This window comes from Bufo gargarizans, chromosome 7 (assembly GCF_014858855.1).
Source record: "Bufo gargarizans isolate SCDJY-AF-19 chromosome 7, ASM1485885v1, whole genome shotgun sequence".
Lineage (NCBI taxonomy): Eukaryota > Metazoa > Chordata > Amphibia > Anura > Bufonidae > Bufo > Bufo gargarizans.
In genome coordinates, this window is record NC_058086.1 from 162380128 (window position 1) to 162397432 (window position 17305).

A 17305-nucleotide genomic window follows, 5' to 3' on the forward strand; every position below is an offset into this window, starting at 1 on the left:
TCAAAAGGATAGATGGTTGCTCTTCCTTTACAAGCTCGCTAATGCAAGATTTGCAGTTTCTTTTTATAATTTTCAGGGAGTCTTTTGCGCATCTTGCGTATTTGGTTTTAACCTTAGACTCTAACTCCCTATAAAAAGAGCAACCAGGTATCAGAATTTTAGAAATACATGGAGAAAAAAAAAAAAAAGCTGATATTTTCCCCACAAGGGAACTCACAGTAGGAGTAGCTGAAGGTGGATTTGCATTTTATATTTGACTTCCAGGGGCTTCAGGAGCAGACATGCTGCATCTCTGGGAGCAGGGAACAGTGGAGGCAGAAGCATATTGAATTACCTGCTCTTTTACTTCGAGAGGAGCCTGAAGTCTGAGGTGGCCCGTAGGGACAGGAAACACTGAAGGGTGAGAGTGGGTGGGGGGCTTTTAAACTGTGCTTTTGCCCCTACAGAGGTCAAGGAGTCAATCTCAGGTGTAGCAGTCATGGTGGATGAAATTGAAAAAACCACAGTAAAGACAAAAGTTTGATGTGAATAGATTTATTTTCATGAGCTGTGTGTAGAAAACTGCAAAACACCCAATTTAGCTGTCTGCCATCTTCTCCTGAGCCCTGAGAAAGCTAGCTTTTTTCTGGGCAATGCGGTCTCTCTTTTGTGCCAGAGACATTTTGGCACGATTCCACCTGGAACAGAAGGAGAATGGTTATTATAAGGATGCTGTGAGATGTAGCTGGATATTAAAGCTCATAATGTCTGGCCTAGACTAGGGTTGTTGCGGGTATCGAAATTTCGATACCCAATCGATACTTTTGTCCCGGTATCGATACGATACCGGGATTTCCGTTTTTTCGATACTGGGCTGCGCTTCTGCGCAGTCTAGTATCTCTGAACATGAGCGCGCCGCTATCGGCGCGCTCATGTTCTCTCAGCAGCACGGGGAGAAGGAAGCTGTCCTCCCTCCCCCCTGTGCTGCTGCCGCTGCCACCAATGAGAAGAGAGGGGCGGCAATGAGAAGAGAGGGGCGGAGGAGGGGCGGCACCACGGAGGAAAGGCGGCAATAAGAAGAGAGGGGCGGAGGAGGGGCGGGCGCACTGCGCCACCAATGATAGCTTTATTTCCACACAGAGCGGCGCCCAGCGATGTCTCTGCACTCACCATTAGTCCTGGGCGCCGCTCCGTTCGCCCGCAGTGCCCCATTACTGTCTCCTCTCCTGCTCCACATGCTGCTGATTACTATCGGAGCGATGGGAGGAGACATCAGCTTCACTAGTGGGCGTTCCTTTTCCCTGCGCTGCTATTGGACAGCGCTACAGCCAGGGAGAAGGAACGCCCACTAGTGAAGCTGATGTCTCCTCCCATCGCTCCGATAGTAATCAGCAGCATGTGGAGCAGGAGAGGAGACAGTAATGGAGCACTGCAGGCGAACGGAGCGGCGCCCAGGACTAATGGTGAGTGCTGAGACATCGCTGGGCGCCGCTCTGTGTGGCCTGATAGTGAAAGTCTGGAGTCCCATATAGTAGTCAGTCTTTAACACATACAGGAGGCGGGTGCTGGCAGCAGAATCGCATTGCCGGCACCCTGCCCCTGACAGGGAGCTGCGATCAGCGGCAGTTAACTGCCGCTGATCTGCCAGTACCCGCCTCCTGTATAAAGGGGTAATTATCATTGGTGGTGCAGTGTGCCCCCCAACCCATTAAAATCATTGGTGGCACAGTGCGCCGGCCCATCTCAACCCCCCAGTATTAAAATCAGGGACCTCCCCTCCCCTCATTGGTGGTGCAGTGGCAGCTTCTGATCGGAGCCCCAGCAGTGTAATGCTGGGGCTCCGATCGGTTACCATGGCAGCCAGGACGCTACAGAAGCCCTGGTTGCCATGGTAACATCCCTGATGCTGTGTGCACAAAGCACAGAGCAGCAGGGACAGTGTGAAGTCCTATTCACCCTGATAGAGATCTATCAGGCTGAATAGGAAAAGGGATGAAAGATCCCAGGTTCTAGCCCCTAAGGGGGGGAAATAGTTATTAAATAAAAAGTGTAAAAAAAAAAAAAAAAACACTAAAATATGAAGTATAAATCACCCCCTTTTCCCAATTTCACATATAAAATATATAAATAATAAACATATTACGTCGCCACGTCAGAAAAGTCCAAACTATTAAAATATTAAAAAAAATCTAGGTTGTGAATGCCGGAACAGAAAAAATAAAATAAAAACTGCGTGATTCGCCATTTTTAAAAATGAGGAATGCACGTGGCTTTTTTTGTTTATTTTTTTTGCGTAGTATCGAGTATCGCAATACTTTTTCATGGTATCGAAACCGAATCAAAAATTTGGTATCGCAACAACTCTAGCCTAGACACGGCAGAATTTTCAAAGATTTAGTGGGGATCCCAAACGGCAAATCTGTAACAATTCACAATACATGTGGATGGTTTTCAAAAATCCCATCTGCATGTATGAAGAAAAAAAAAATGCAAGGAAATACAAGCAAGCTGCAGATTTTCTAACAGCATGCTCATTGTGGTGATGAGAATTAGCCGATTTTCACCATGCATTTTACCATTTGCAATGCCTGAAGTTGTCCACTCCTTACATTGATGGCCTATCCTTAGGATACAACCAATATCTGATCCTCAGGAATCCACCACTGACGATCAGCTCTTCAAGAGTAGCTTCGGTACTACACTGCAGTGGATGGAGCTGGCTACTGCAGCCCTGCTCCCATTGAAGTGAATGGTAGCAGTGCTGCTGTAATCCGCTACCTCCACAATGTGCAGAACTGCGTCATTCTGGCAATAAATCTTCTAAACTGATCAGCAAGGGTGTCCATATAAAAGGGCTGTACAACTCCTTTAAAGGTGAAATACATGAGCTTTCACAAAGTGTGAGAAAGTAATCAGGTTATATCTTATTCTTTCACATGTCTTCCATTTTGCCCTTGAATTCAGTGACAAGGGAGCCAAAAGGGAATAAGGTGTTGTATGTATACACATCATTTGCCATTAAGGTCCACAGATTGTTACAGGAACACCTAAAGGCAAATTATATAACCCTTTATAGTTGGCAGATCCACCAGTGACACAGGGCTATCATTCTGCAAAGCAAACCCCAAAGCCAAGTTGGATGAAATGGTCATCCTTAAAAAGTTACCTCTTCTTTTTGACTTCTCTCTCTGGTTTCTTTACATGGACTGGGTCTTCCCTGATAGTGGCGTGAGCCTTTTTGTACATCTCTTCCATCTGTCAAATCAAAGAATTGTGTAAGAACAAGATCAACAATCATGAAAGCGCATCATCATAGTGGTTTAGTTATATGGCTTTAATAATTTTACAGCTTAATATTTAGATTAACCATCTCATCGGTGTACAGTGAAAAGAGTGCTGGGGTGAATGAGGATAAGGGTCCATTCACACGTCCACATCCGTTCCACGATTTTGCAGAACGGGTGCAGACCCATTCATTTTCAATGGGGCCGGAATGTGCTGTCCGTATCCGCCAAAAAATAGAACATGTCCTATTCTTGTCCGCAGATGCGGACAGGATTAGGCATTTTCTATTAGTGCCGGCGATGTGCGGTCCACAAATTGCAGAATGCACATTAACAGTGTTTTGCGGATCCGCAGAACACTTACGGACATGTGAATGGACCCCAATAGTGCAGAATAAGTAAAGCCAAAATACACCAATGTTTCCATTTCTGGAAGTCAAGTACATATTTTTAAAATCAAGAAAACAAGGAAAAGGGGGACAAGAATCTTAAGTTTAGTAAAAAGTTGGAAAAGCCTCAAGTAATACAAGGCCTGTCACAAGGACTAAACTGAGGTGAAGTCTTACAGTCTACCTGTAATGACATGCCTCAGCATCACCAACTGGTGGTGTCAAAGTACAGAACATGATTCGGGATAGCTGCATCACCCATGCCAGTACGGCACATTATTACTGGCAGAAAACATTGTTAAGCCTGTGAATCTGCGTCTGATCAGCAAAATGACTAGGATTTTTTTGCAGAAAGACTACAGTCTCAGTCAGAACTTACATTGCAGCTTTGTAAGTGCCAGGTTCAGATGCTATATAACAAAGAAGATTTACAGTAGTACCAGCAACCTTCTGGGCTCCAAGGCCAAATATGGAGAGCAGAAGAGGTCTAGTCTACGACTTTAGGATTCTGAGGTTTGCAAGCATGCAGTCCATGATATACATATTACACAGAAGGCACATAAGTGTGCCTAACGAGTAAACCACATACTTGGTCAGGTGTGATGCCATTCTTTATGTACTGAGAGAACTGCTTTTTGTACGCTTCCTCATCTTCCTCCATCAAGAGACGCATGTACTCCGCCACGTTCTGGCCCAGTATGTGTTTGCGGTGGACTTCGGCATTGAACTCTTTGCTCTCTGAATCGAAGCCGGGGAATCGTTTTGTGCTATGGAAGAAAAATAATTATGCAAGACATTGAGAGATATACAAGATTAGAAAACATTGGTACTAAGACAATGTAGCTTATATTTAGAACAAGTCACAATTTCTACAAAAACCATTGACATTAGGATGTAGAAAGTACATACATGTTTTTAAAGAGTGGCTTAAAGGGGTGGTGTAAGAATAGGTTTCTAACTTTGCTTCCTGGTGTCAGCTCCCCGCTCCTCTTCCCACAGGCCTGCAATGCTCTAGGTCTTAAAACATCTGGTTTGACGCCACCTGCACCCAATTACAGGCGGCAGCGGTGACAGGCTCCCTTTACATCAGGACAAGGAGACCAGTCACAGCCGCAGCCAGTGATTGGCTGCAGGCGATAAACTGGATGTTTTCAGCTTGTGAGCCCAGCAGATCAAAGGCTGAGAGAAGGAGCACTGAGCCAGTGCCAGGAAGCAGGTAAGTGAGCTTCCCTTAACAGGTCTGGCCAAGGAACAGGTCTGGCCATTCCTGTTATCCCCCCCTAGAAATGTATGGATCAACTGTGTTGGTTGGTCTTATAAAAAAAAATATTTTTTTTAAAAGTCACAACTCGGCATTGGACAGTATCAAACTTTCAGAGGCGCACCATAACTGGTAACACCAGTGGTCAATTTATTCACAAGTTTCTAGGAGGAATTAAAGGAACAGATCTAAGAAAAATTATGCAGAATAGTATGGGGAATACAAGAGTCTGATACAGACCTGTCCGGAGAAGTAGCAGGTCCTCCAATAAAAATAAAAACACACCTTCCATCACAAGTCTCATGACAAGTGACACATGAAAACAAAAGCCAAGCATTCGGGAAATAAATCCCACGCCACTACTAGGTTAAAGTGGGTTCTCCAGGCTACAGCCAATTACCTATCCAATATCACATTGGTGAGGGTCTGAAATCCAGCATCCTTCTGATCAGCTGACGTGGCTGCCGCAGTGTACGGAGCTGGAAGCAGATTGCTCCATACTCTGTAGTAGGCCTGCACAATATATCGCCAAAGCAATCGCAATTAATCGCCATATTGCAATCGCCAATTGGCCGACCAAAAAATGCTGCAATTATATTACAATATTTTTTGCTTTATAAGACAAACTCCCCCCCAGTGCGTCCTTTAAAGCGATGGTTGACACGAATGTATCGCCGGCCGCTATGCTGCACAGCGCATCCGGCGATACATCAGTTACAGTATGGGGGGGGGGGGGGGGCCGGAGGCAAGTCGTTATTTTAATGAACAAATGTTCTTTTATTTATTCTATTTTATTTCTCTGTTCTGTGCAGTGCTATTAAGAAAATGGCAAGTTTTGTATTTTGTACTTTTGCAGTAATGCAAATATGTTATTTAATTTAGTAAAATGTTTTATTTTGAAAAACACTGTGCATTTCAGTTCTTGAGTTAAGCATAACTACATTTCAGCATTATCAGTAATTTGTGTGTGCTTTTGCCTTGACAAGCCAAGCAAATGGACCTCTAGCACAATTCCCTTAAAATATTACATTGCATATCGTTATTACAATTTGTAGGGCCCTAATCGCAATCGCACAAAATTCTTATATTGTGCAGCCCTACTCTGTAGTGGCCGGGCTACAGCAGCTTAGCTAACATCCAAATAAATTGAAGATAAACTTCAGTACACTTGAAACCAATACCTAGAGAACCCAATATTCAGTAACTCAGGTTTCAGTCCACTTTTTCCAGCAGCGTAGCAATTTTACTACCAGTATTGAAGGAAGGACCTGCAAATAAAACTGCCCGCCGGGGTCGTGCAAAGACTATCACTTGGGCCATACAGTAGCTTTAAAGATAAGTGTGGTCAGCAGTTACTTCTACACCACTACAAGAGATACATTTGCACCGATTTCAATACTTTGAATTGTTCCTTATATTTCCCATTGCCAAAATTTAATTAAAAAAATTAAATGCACATAAAATCGCTTGCTACTAGGGGGATATGGGGACGATTCACGAATGTCTTGTAAGGCCCAGGCTACACATTTTAAGGGTGCAGCGACGCAGGACAAACCACAATCCACATGAAATGCATGTGGATATGACTCCCATCTTCTGCTATCCAATGGGTGAATTCATACTAAATTGACATGCTGCAGATTTTAAATCCACAATGCAGGTTCATTTTTATAACCACATGGATCCATTGTAAAATCTCATCCATTTTGCCAGAACACATTAAGTTGCATGAAATCTCGAGGACATCAACAATCCAGAAGGTCCACAGGAAGTAATGTACATGGACTAGACCTTCACTGACAGTAAGCATATGCTCACATGGCTCTTTTGCAGTGGCAAGAGAATACTTTAGTGTGAACATGCACTGACAGGTTCAAATGCAATCTAGACATTAAGTGTGAAACCTGAATTGCCACAATGGCCAAGGCATCTGGTAAAAGTGACAGAAATGCAACTTGACAATCAAATTATGACATTCTCTGGCAGTATTGTGTTTTTCTGTGTAAATTCTGTGTTATGTTTTTTGTGTACTTTAGGGTACTTCCACACTAGCGTTTTTCTTTTCCGGCATAGAGTTCCATCACAGGGGCTCTATACCGGAAAAGAACTGATCAGGCATATCCCTATGCATTCTGAATGGAGAGTAATCCGTTCAGGATGCATCAGGATGTCTTCAGTTCAGTCATTTTGACTGATCAGGCAAAAGACAAAACCGCAGCATGCTACGGTTTTATCTCTGGCGGAAAAAAACCTGAAGACTTGCCTGAATGCCGGATCCCTCCTTCCAGTCTGCGCGTGCGCAGACTGGTAAAAATGTAAAAGATACAAGACGGATCCATCTGTCTGCATGACAAGCAGAGACAGATCCGTTCTTGCAATGCATTTGTGAGATGGATCCGGATGAGTCTCACAAATGCTTTGTCACATCCAGATTGGCAGATTCGGCGGGCAGTTCCAACGACGGAACTGCTTGCCGGATCACACTGCCGCAAGTGTGAAAGTAGCCTTACTCTATTTTCTAATTAATCTTATTTTGCTCCTGATGAGAATGCTGATTGCTGCTGGTATGCCAAAATTTCCCCACTGAGGGACAAAGGGATTTTCTTCCTTTTGTAGCAGTCACACAATTTTACAAATGTACACGTCGCCTGCTTTAGTTACTGCCCTACCTACCTGTGAGGAATGGAGAGGCCACCATCAACAGCTCCCTTCAAAGCCCCAAATACTCTGTTTCCAGTGGTGGTTCTGGTCAGACCAGCGTCCAGGTAACAGGTGAATGCGCCAGGCTGTCCGTCGATGCTTTCCACATTGTACTCGTCACCAGTAACTTCCACTTGGCCTTCATAGACCTTGTCAAGGCCGAACTTGTTTAGAAGCTGAAAGGAAAGGAAACAGTCAGTACAGGACGAGTTATCTGTCCCTATTCTTAAGATTCTTTAGACTGCAATGCCAAGATTCTGTCCTGAGACTAAGCCACGTTTTTTCCAACCTAAACTACTGGAGTAAAATTACCAATACTCTAGGAAGAAAAAAAATAAAAAAATCAACCTAGATGTGACACCGAGGGTCTGTCTTTCTTGATGCATGAAGCTACATGGCAGCTTAGGCCACAACAGAAGTGATGCAACTAAAGATCACTTTATAAATGCAGCCTGAAAATGATGGCACTCAATGGGCTTGCAGCATCCCCAAACTATTAAAAATCAGCAGTGCTAGATCTTTAATATTCTGGGGTGGCAGTAACTTGCAAGTTATGCAGCAGCCCTATTCAGTACCATGGTTTTGAGTTTGGCCGTGACAAGAGTGGCACTACCAGATAAAGGTTGCCATGTAAATCCAACCTAAATCACATTACAACTCCGGTACAGGGTCTAGTCAGTAATATGTGCTCATGAGCACATCCTAAGAAAGCTGGTTGTTGTAATATGTGACCTGTTTAATCTATACTGACTGAGCCTCTATATATCCATCCATCTATTCTTAAAGGGGCTAACTGCTTTGTGTACAATATCTACAAAGGAGTGGAGAAGGGGAATACAGCAAACTTCGAGGTATACTACATTTTATTGAAGCCTTGTTGCCATCTAGAAAAGTCTTCACCCAACAAAACTGCCATGCTCATTCACAAATTGAAAGATTGTCGTGTCATAGCCCTCCAGCTCCTGCTATTATCTGGATGGAGAGTAGCCTTTGCCAGCGAGCAGGTATGGCTTCACTGTGCAATAAATAGTATATTCATAAATTAACTATATTCCTATGTGGAAGTTTAAGTTTTATAGGAATAGACTTTTTTAAAGCATTTCCATGCCACGTATGCCAAAGACTCTGCATTTTGACTACTCTGAGCTGTGGACTCTAAAAGAAACATCTGGCAGCAGCATTGCACCAGAAAAAGCCATAAGTGTTAGAAATCAAAGTGGCTCACATTTACTAACGTTAGTGCTCCTAGATCAGGGATCATTGACCTTCAGCATCTCAGTTGCTGTAAAACTCACAATGTGAACGTAGCTTTCTGGGAGTTGTAGTTGCAGAAGGTTGCTGATCCCTGACCCAGACTTTGGCGTAAACTGTAGAGGACTTCGGCACTTCTAGGTTGAGAAACTGGCACCTAGCCCAACAATGGGACATAGAACCGAATATGTCGATTTGTTCAAAATCTTTGTTAATAATGCTGTTTCCGTACAGCATTAAAATGTATTGGCTTCTTGGATTCTACGGATTTAAAAAACTGTTTAAAATGGGAATCCGAAGTGGGGTTTGGACTTAGCTGGTACCCTCGGTCAGTGGTGTATCTTGGTTTTGTGCTGCCCTAGGCGAGACTAAATTCGGGCACCCCCCTAATATAAATTTGACCCACCCCTTCCTGTCCAGGCCAAACCCCTTTCTCTCTAAACCCCACCCCTTCCTATGTGCCATCCACAGATCCCCCCTAAACAGTGCCATCCACGGATCCCCCTCCCCTAAACAGTGCCATCCACGGATCCCCCTCCCCTAAACAGTGCCATCCACGGATCCCCCTCCCCTAAACAGTGCCATCCACGGATCCCCCTCCCCTAAACAGTGCCATCCACGGATCCCCCTCCCCTAAACAGTGCCATCCACGGATCCCCCTCCCCTAAACAGTGCCATCCACGGATCCCCCTCCCCCACCCCTAAACAGTGCCATCCACGGATCCCCCTCCCCCTCCCCTAAACGGTGCCATCCACAGACCCCCCCTCCCCTAAACGGTGCCATCCACAGACCCCCCCCTCCCCTAAACGGTGCCATCCACAGATTCCCCCCCCCCTCCCCTAAACGGTGCCATCCACAGATTCCCCCCCCCCTCCCCTAAACGGTGCCATCCACATATTCCCCCCCCCCCCTCCCTTAAACGGTGCCATCCACAGCTTCCTCCCCCCGACGCTCACAGGAAAACATTTAAAAACAAATCAGTAACCTAAACTTTATTCATTAGTGATGTCTTACTGGATACCTTACTCTGTCTTTCAGCTCCGGTAACAGCAGGCAGTGCGGGCGGGCGGCGCTCACTCACTGACGTCACGCGCCTGCTCCTCCCACTAGGCGGCGCAGGCGCGTGACGTCAGTGAGTGAGCGCCGCCCGCCCGCACTGCCTGCTGTTACCGGAGCTGAAAGACAGAGTAAGGTATCCAGTAAGACATCACTAATGAATAAAGTTTAGGTTACTGATTTGTTTTTAAATGTTTTCCTGTGAGCGGCGGGGCCCTGTATATTCTAACCCCCAGGCAAGCGTCCCTGTCACCATGGGAACGCCTGGGGGTTAGAATATACCATCGGATTTGTGTTTTCACGCTCTCACTGAGAGCGTGAAAACTCAGATCCGATGGTATATTATAACCCCCAGGCAAGCGTCCCCGTCACCATGGGAACGCCTGGGGGTTAGAATATACCATCGGATCTTCTGAATATACCGGAGGCGTCTGATGGGACAAGGGGCAAACAAGGCATTTTGCCGCCCCATTGGCAAGTGCCGCCCTAGGCAAATGCCTTGTTTGCCTCGCGATAGATACGCCCCTGCCCTCGGTACCAAAGCCCACTTCAGATTTTTCTGAAGTTTCACACAACTTCAGGCAAGACTAAGTCTGGCTCCACTGAGTCAATACACCTTTTAATGCAGTACAGAAAACATTAAAAACAAAAGGTTTTGAACGGCAAGACTTGGGATTATGATCCCAAGGTAGATTTGCTCAGGCCTAGTTTCAACATAAGGACTCATGCACACGGCCGTTCTGTGCATTAGGGACTGCAATTTTCGTGAATGGCTCCGCATCCATGATGACGGTGCCCGTGTATTGCAGACCCACAATAAAGGCCATGTGCATGAGGCCCAAGACAAATGTGTCTAACTATACAACACATCTACCATTCAGCCTGAAGCTCAGTCAAATTTTGCGCAGGTCTAAACAGTCTGGCTAAGTTTACAACACCTACACAGTGAGTAAATCCACCCAAGTGGGTGAATCCAGCTTTAAATAAAAATAAAAACTCTGGTACTACATTAGATTTTACCTACTAACCAAAATTCATTCTTAAGACAGGTTGTCCGTTGGGTGGAAACACTACTTATCCCCCTATCCACAGGACAGGGGTGTGAACTATGGGGGGTCTGACCACTGGTACACCCACAGATCCCCCAGTTAAAAGAGCAGTGTCTCCGGCAGTCCCACAGAATGGAATGGAAGCCACTCCATTCTACAGAGCAACACTGGGCAATCAGGCACTACTTAATCTCATGGATAGGGGACAAGCGACTCCCACAAGAGAACACCATCAATGCCTTCTGGTTTAAAGGAAGTGTAATCCAGCATCTGCCCACTGAAGTCAATGCTAAATAGTTGTACTCCATTCGTTAGTGTGACATACCCTGCGGGCCATCAGCAGTCCTGTGCAGTAAGCTGCAGCATAGTTTGTCAGCCCAACCTTGATGCCATACTTGGCAAGCTCATGGGAGTATGCGGCACAGACGATTGTATCGCCTTCAATCTTGGCGTAAGCAATCTGCAAGAAGAAGAGTCATATTTATAACGACCAGTCAGGTTTAAATACACATTTATTACAGCAGCTCAGTCAAGTACAAGAATGTAATGCTCAATGCATCCTAGCTTTATAGGATGCCTTAATTCAGAACACAAATGGCAAGGGTTGCATGGAGAGTCCTGGTCACATATGAATCTGAAAATCAAGTTTCATGCAGCCTCTTGCGGCAGGATGCATCCGACAGGCTGTTCACCATGTCGGATCCGTCCTGCGGCTATTTCGCTGTGCCGCCGCTCCGTCCCCATTGACTAATGGGGACGGAGGCGGACCTCCGGCGCAGCACAGCGAAAGGCCGCTGGACTAAAATTACTGCATGTCAGGCTTTTTAGTCTGACGGCTTTCGCCGTGCACTGCCGTGCCGGAGCTCCACTCCCGTCCCCATTATAGTCAATGGCTGTCCCCATTATAGTTATGCTGTCTACATGGGCAGCCATTTAATTGGCACATCTGTCCATACAGATGTCAGAAGTTCTACAGTTGGGAGATCACCCTCAAAGCCACAGCTGCTCTACTCGCGTGGAGCGACCATGTTTACATGACCGTCTATTTAGACAATCTATGGTCACTGCAGGGTCTGCACAGAACTTCCCACGGCTACAATAAGGATGAAACTAGAGGAGCCATAACCATAGAAATCAGCTTCATTCTAACCCCGATTGTCAACTACAGTGAACATTCACTTAAAAGGGTACTCCACCCAGAAGCCGTGGGACAGGTGATGAGCATTAGATCAGCGGGGTTCCAACCATTTCAGGTGGAGCAGAAGACTTTGAATGACGGTGCAGTTGATCTGCTGTTCCATCACACTCTTCTTCGCCAGAGATGACATCTTGGCAATCAGTGATTCATCACCTATCCTGTAGGCCGGTGATTAACGTGTTCTGGCTGTAATGCACCTTACATATCTAGAAATATGCAGGTACGCATGGCCAAGCCTTCTCCTCCCTATAGGTAATGTATAGTCAGTGACTTCTCAAACCCTTTAAAATGGCACTCCATATTTGCAACTTCACCAGACACTATTCTAAAGTGGAAAGAAAAGTGTGTTGGGATTAGGAGCGGCAGGGCCTCCGATATCCGAAGAATACTCTTTCATTTTCGCCAGAAAAACTTAAATTTAAAAAAATTAGCGGTGTAGATTTGAAATTCTGCTGTACAGACTGCCAGAAGATGGGACAAATTTAAAGAGGACTGTCACCGACCCAAAAGAGTGAGATTGATATATTCTAGTGGGCTTTGCTTCCCTGAGCATGGCATCACTTAACTTATAAATAGGCACCCCCTCGATCTACAGCAATAGCCACCGAGACTTGACACCACACGTCAATCCAAGGTAACTAGCCACAGGGGTGTGGATAGTAGCAACTTTTTCACTCTCCCTGCTGTGACATTCTGTCAGACTCCTGATGCAGTGCGCTCATTAGACCACCCTGCACCATAGCTTCTGATGGGACAGCATCTCACTCAGACCGGATTGAAATGCAGGAGAAGAGCCCTCTCTGAAGCAGTGTCTAAGGCTACTTTCACACTAGCGGCACAGAACTCCGGCAGGCTGTTCCGTCGGGTGACCAGCCCGTCGTATCAGTCCTGCAGCTAGTGAACGTGTGCCCCCGGACTGCAGCTCTGTCCCCATTGACTAATGGGGGTGAGGCAGAGTTTAGGCAAGAGGCTGCTGGAATAAATGTCGGACATGTTGTAGTTTTCTTCCGGCAGCCTTCACTCGGCCCCTATTATAGTCGAGGACGGAGCGGCAGTCTGGGGGCACACGTTCACTAGCGGCAGGACAGATCCGACAGGCTGTTCACACGACGGAACAGCCTGCCGGAGGTCCGTGCCGCTAGTGTGAAAGTAGCTTTACTTGCATCTGAGCGAGTGGAAGTATGCCATTCCCAGGGAAGCATTTTCCCCAAACTCTGAATCACTGTCCTGTACTCACTGCGTCAAGTACAGAACCATAGACCAGCAGTCGGGATGGAAGTCACAGAATCATTCACTAGGATTTAGGGGTCAGATGGATAGACCACCAGGGGTCTGAAACCCTGCTGATAAGCTGCTGTTTCGTAGTTCTGGACCTACACAGCCCAGAGGTCGCAATAACCCCTGTACAAGCATCAGACGCCTGCTCAGGCCATTTTTTCTCCCAGTAAAAAGTCTAAGGCGTACAAATACGCCTTAGACTTTTCTCCCACATTCATTAGCGCAAATAGAAAGATAAGACCGGCGCTCAATTTTTCTTCCGATTCATTAGTGCAGTGAGCGCTGTGAACAAGCATCTGTGCCTGAAATAACCAAAGCTCCTTACAACAAGGAGCTTTGTTATTGGTTGGTATAGGCACACGCCAGAGCTATACAGGTCCTGCAGCAGGGAAAGCCAGCGGGAGCTGGAAGGAGGAGGGGCCGGCTCCCGGGGTAACTGTTGTAAGGAGTGGGGCGCGCTACCCGAGGACCTTGGGAAACATGACAGGGCCGCTGGAGAGGTCAGGAGCCGCAGACTCATGTGACTGGTCCCTGATGACCCTGCTCCCCCTCTTTCTGTCACCCCACTAGTGACCAGGCTCCACCCCCCGCATCACCCCACTGGGAAGAAGCTGAACAGACTCCATCGACTGATCGGATCCGTTCAGTTTCGGGATCCCATCTTTTTACCGGACACAAGTGCAGCATAAGGCTTTTGTCAGGTCTTTCGAAAGAATCTGCTACAGAGGCTCCAAACACAACCTCCAACGCAGATTCGAACAAGTGCGGGCCTACGTATTATGTATTTTATTTAACGCAACTTTCGTACTCCTCCTCAGGTAAAAACTCAAAAATGTTGAGAAGGTTTACTTTTCTGCAAAAAACTTAGTGCGACCTCTGGCCCTGCCCATAATGCAGTGGGCATAGCTGGTAACAGCACCGTGGCCACCATTCACATCAAAATGACCATCTGTCCACTCCTTGACGCAACAGCTGACTGGCGGAGGGGCTCAGTCAGACCCTAACCAATCTGATACTGGCTGATTATCCTAAGGACAGGCCACCCATAGCAAAGCCCTGGATAACCCCTTTAGGCGCCGATACCAAAGCCTGGATAACCCCTTTAGGCTCCGATACGTTTCTAGCTCCTCTGGGCTCCACAAACACAGCCTCCCAGTCACTCAGGTTCTTATCTTGGGAGAAAAAAAAAAAAAAAAAAAAAAAAAAAAAAAAAAACAGCCATGGATAGAAATGTAGGCGACGCCACACCAAACAGACTCACCTGGCAAATGATGTCTCTGTTGGTGACGCGGACAATCATCCTGTACTTGGGGGTGTTGTACTTGTTCTTGTCCTGGACAACCAGTCTTTTACGGGCAAAGTAGTCAGTCTTGCCCTCTAAAGAAAAAAAAAAAATAATCAACGTTTTATGTAGGAAAAAAAAAATCATCTAAGAACTCACAAGACACCCTCCCCCACTCACCTCTCCTTCTGCGGAACTTGACCTGGTAGCGCTTAAAGTAAGCCTTGTTCTTCACAACTTTAACGAACCCCTAGAAGTATTACAAAGGAGTTATTAACAATTTCCTTAAACTCATATGGACACCCAGAGAAGAATAGTCTAGGTGACCTGCGCAAGAAAACCTCACACCTCATTCTAACCAATACTTATGATCAAAGGAACAGTAAGGCTGTGTTCACACTGCTCGAGTGACCATGTGCTTCTGGTGCATCCGCTGACTGTAGCCATAGAGGACCTGTCGCATGACAGGCCCTTTCAGCCTGTTCTTTCCTAGTAGACATCCGGGGACATACTACGGGTGCACACCGCCAATGTATAGGCCACATGAACGGAGCCTAAGGTGTCACTAAAAATCACAGCCACTGATGACAGCACAAGGCCAGGTTCACGTCACGGTAATAACCTCTAATACACTTAGGCCCTAGTGCCGAGAACAGTATACACAGTTACTGCCCCTTTACTGGACACATCTGCATGGAACAGCAGAGTCTACGGCATTACGCCATACCTTTCCGTGGCACGATACGGACATACACTAACTAGACAGACTAGAAGGACCCTCGTCTGGCCTGTCTAATGTAACCCTATGCATGTGCACTCTGAGGGCTTCTGGTGCAAACCCTAAACACACATCACATACGTGACATAGCCTAGGACCGCTTGGTTGCCCACAAACCACGCCACTGCTCGTGTTATGCCCACCATTTTTCCGGAGGCACAAATGACCCCCCAAGTAGAGATGAGCAAATCGACTCCAAACGTGGGACAATGCCAGACAGTTGGCGATTCAGGCTAATTAAGCACATTTTTTGTCTACCGGAAAGGCGGCCTATATGCCAAAAGCAGACGGATCCCATTAGGGTCCAGTCACACGTCCGTATGTGTTTCGCGGATCCGCAAAACACAGACAGCGGAATTGTGCTTTTCCAGCACTCAGAAAATGCCTTTTCTAGTCTGCAATTGCGAAGAATAGGACATGTTCTAGTCTATTTTTTTGCGGAACGGAAGTGCGGATGCGGACAGCACATTCCGGCCCCATTGAAAATGAACGGGTCCGCACCTGTAACGCAAAATTACGGAATGGATGTGGACCCATTTTGCGGACGTGCGTATGGACCCTTACAGTAAAGAGGGGTCCAGCAGTGCACGGCGGTATCCAGCTAACTACAGAAGCCCAGTGCTCCACTGGAACAGACTGCAGATGTGAACCCAGCCTCACCACCAGCAGCCATGCGTTCACCCACAGCCATATAATGTCACTTTAAGATTACCAAGGCAGCCATTGGCACTAAACAGCTTGAAACGCGTTGCAGGCAGTCCTAGGAGACCCCAGAATTTGCTCATCGCTAAACCTAAGCATAATATTTATTCCTAATATGAATCAATAGATGAATGAAGAGCACAAGCGCCGCGCACAGGTGTCAGGTGAGGGCCTGCAAATGTGACCAAGCACTGAAGCCCTAGTCCGGCCTAGTGGTAAGTATACCCCCCACCCAGGATCACTGACCGCCGGACCAGGCCAAGTCCATAGATCACACGGAATATACATGTAATACAGATATAATACACCCCCGGGGGGAGAACAGAATGCACACAGCAGTGTCAGCAGCCTGCACTGCCCCCATGCAGCAGCCCCATAGACACCACTAGATTATACAAAGCACACATGTCCCATAAACAGCAGCGGACACCCGGGGCAGAAGCGCCCGAGCAGCGGCAGCAGGAAGCCACCCAGCCGGCCGGCCGACACTGCCGCAGCCATTAGGCCACGCTGGAGGCAGAGCGGACACCGGCACAATCTACTGTCATCCGCGTCTAAAATACCGGCCCCGCGCCCGTAGAGCAGCGGGCACACAGCAGGGGACACTCAGACACCGATTGCCGGCGGTATGGAGCCGCGGTACTGACCATTTCGCCGAATTTTGTCCCGTCAAGGCTAGGACCGGAGAGTCACAGCGCTGGTTAGGGCGCTGGAGAACTGGGAAAAGGCCGGACAGAGTGCGCATGCTCAGTATGTAGGCTGGCGCGCAGGCCGATTGAGCGTTTCACAGAGGCAAGATGGGAAGCCACGTCTGATGAAAAGTGTGCGCTGCCTAAGGTGCTGCCATCCGGTGGTGGACTGCTTTATTGCATGTGTGTTAAAGCAATTTAGGAGAGATTTATCAAAACTGGTGTAAAGGAGAACTGGCTTTTACTTAGTAACCAATCAGATTCCGATTGCTGTGGAAATTGAAAGGTGTATTATAATTATTTCCTATGGGCAACTAAGCCAGTTTTCCTTTACACCAGTTTTTATAAATGTCCCCCTGAGGCTCCATTCACACGTCCACAGAATGTGTCCGCATCCGTTCCGCAAGG

At 46.8% G+C, this 17305-nt stretch overlaps 1 protein-coding gene across 1 annotated transcript; it reads right to left on the reverse strand.

The window, feature by feature from the left end:
• Positions 1 to 518: 518 nt before the first annotated feature.
• Positions 519 to 16959, reverse strand: RPL5 (ribosomal protein L5). Its single transcript, XM_044300820.1, has 8 exons — positions 16856 to 16959; positions 14909 to 14978; positions 14708 to 14823; positions 11296 to 11430; positions 7587 to 7789; positions 4242 to 4419; positions 3146 to 3234; positions 519 to 677 (listed from the first exon to the last, which is right to left on the reverse strand). Exons 1-8 carry the CDS (start codon positions 16856 to 16858, stop codon positions 578 to 580), a joined length of 894 nt encoding a protein of 297 aa, XP_044156755.1. The 5' UTR covers positions 16859 to 16959; the 3' UTR covers positions 519 to 577.
• Between the last annotated feature and the right edge of the window lie 346 nt (positions 16960 to 17305).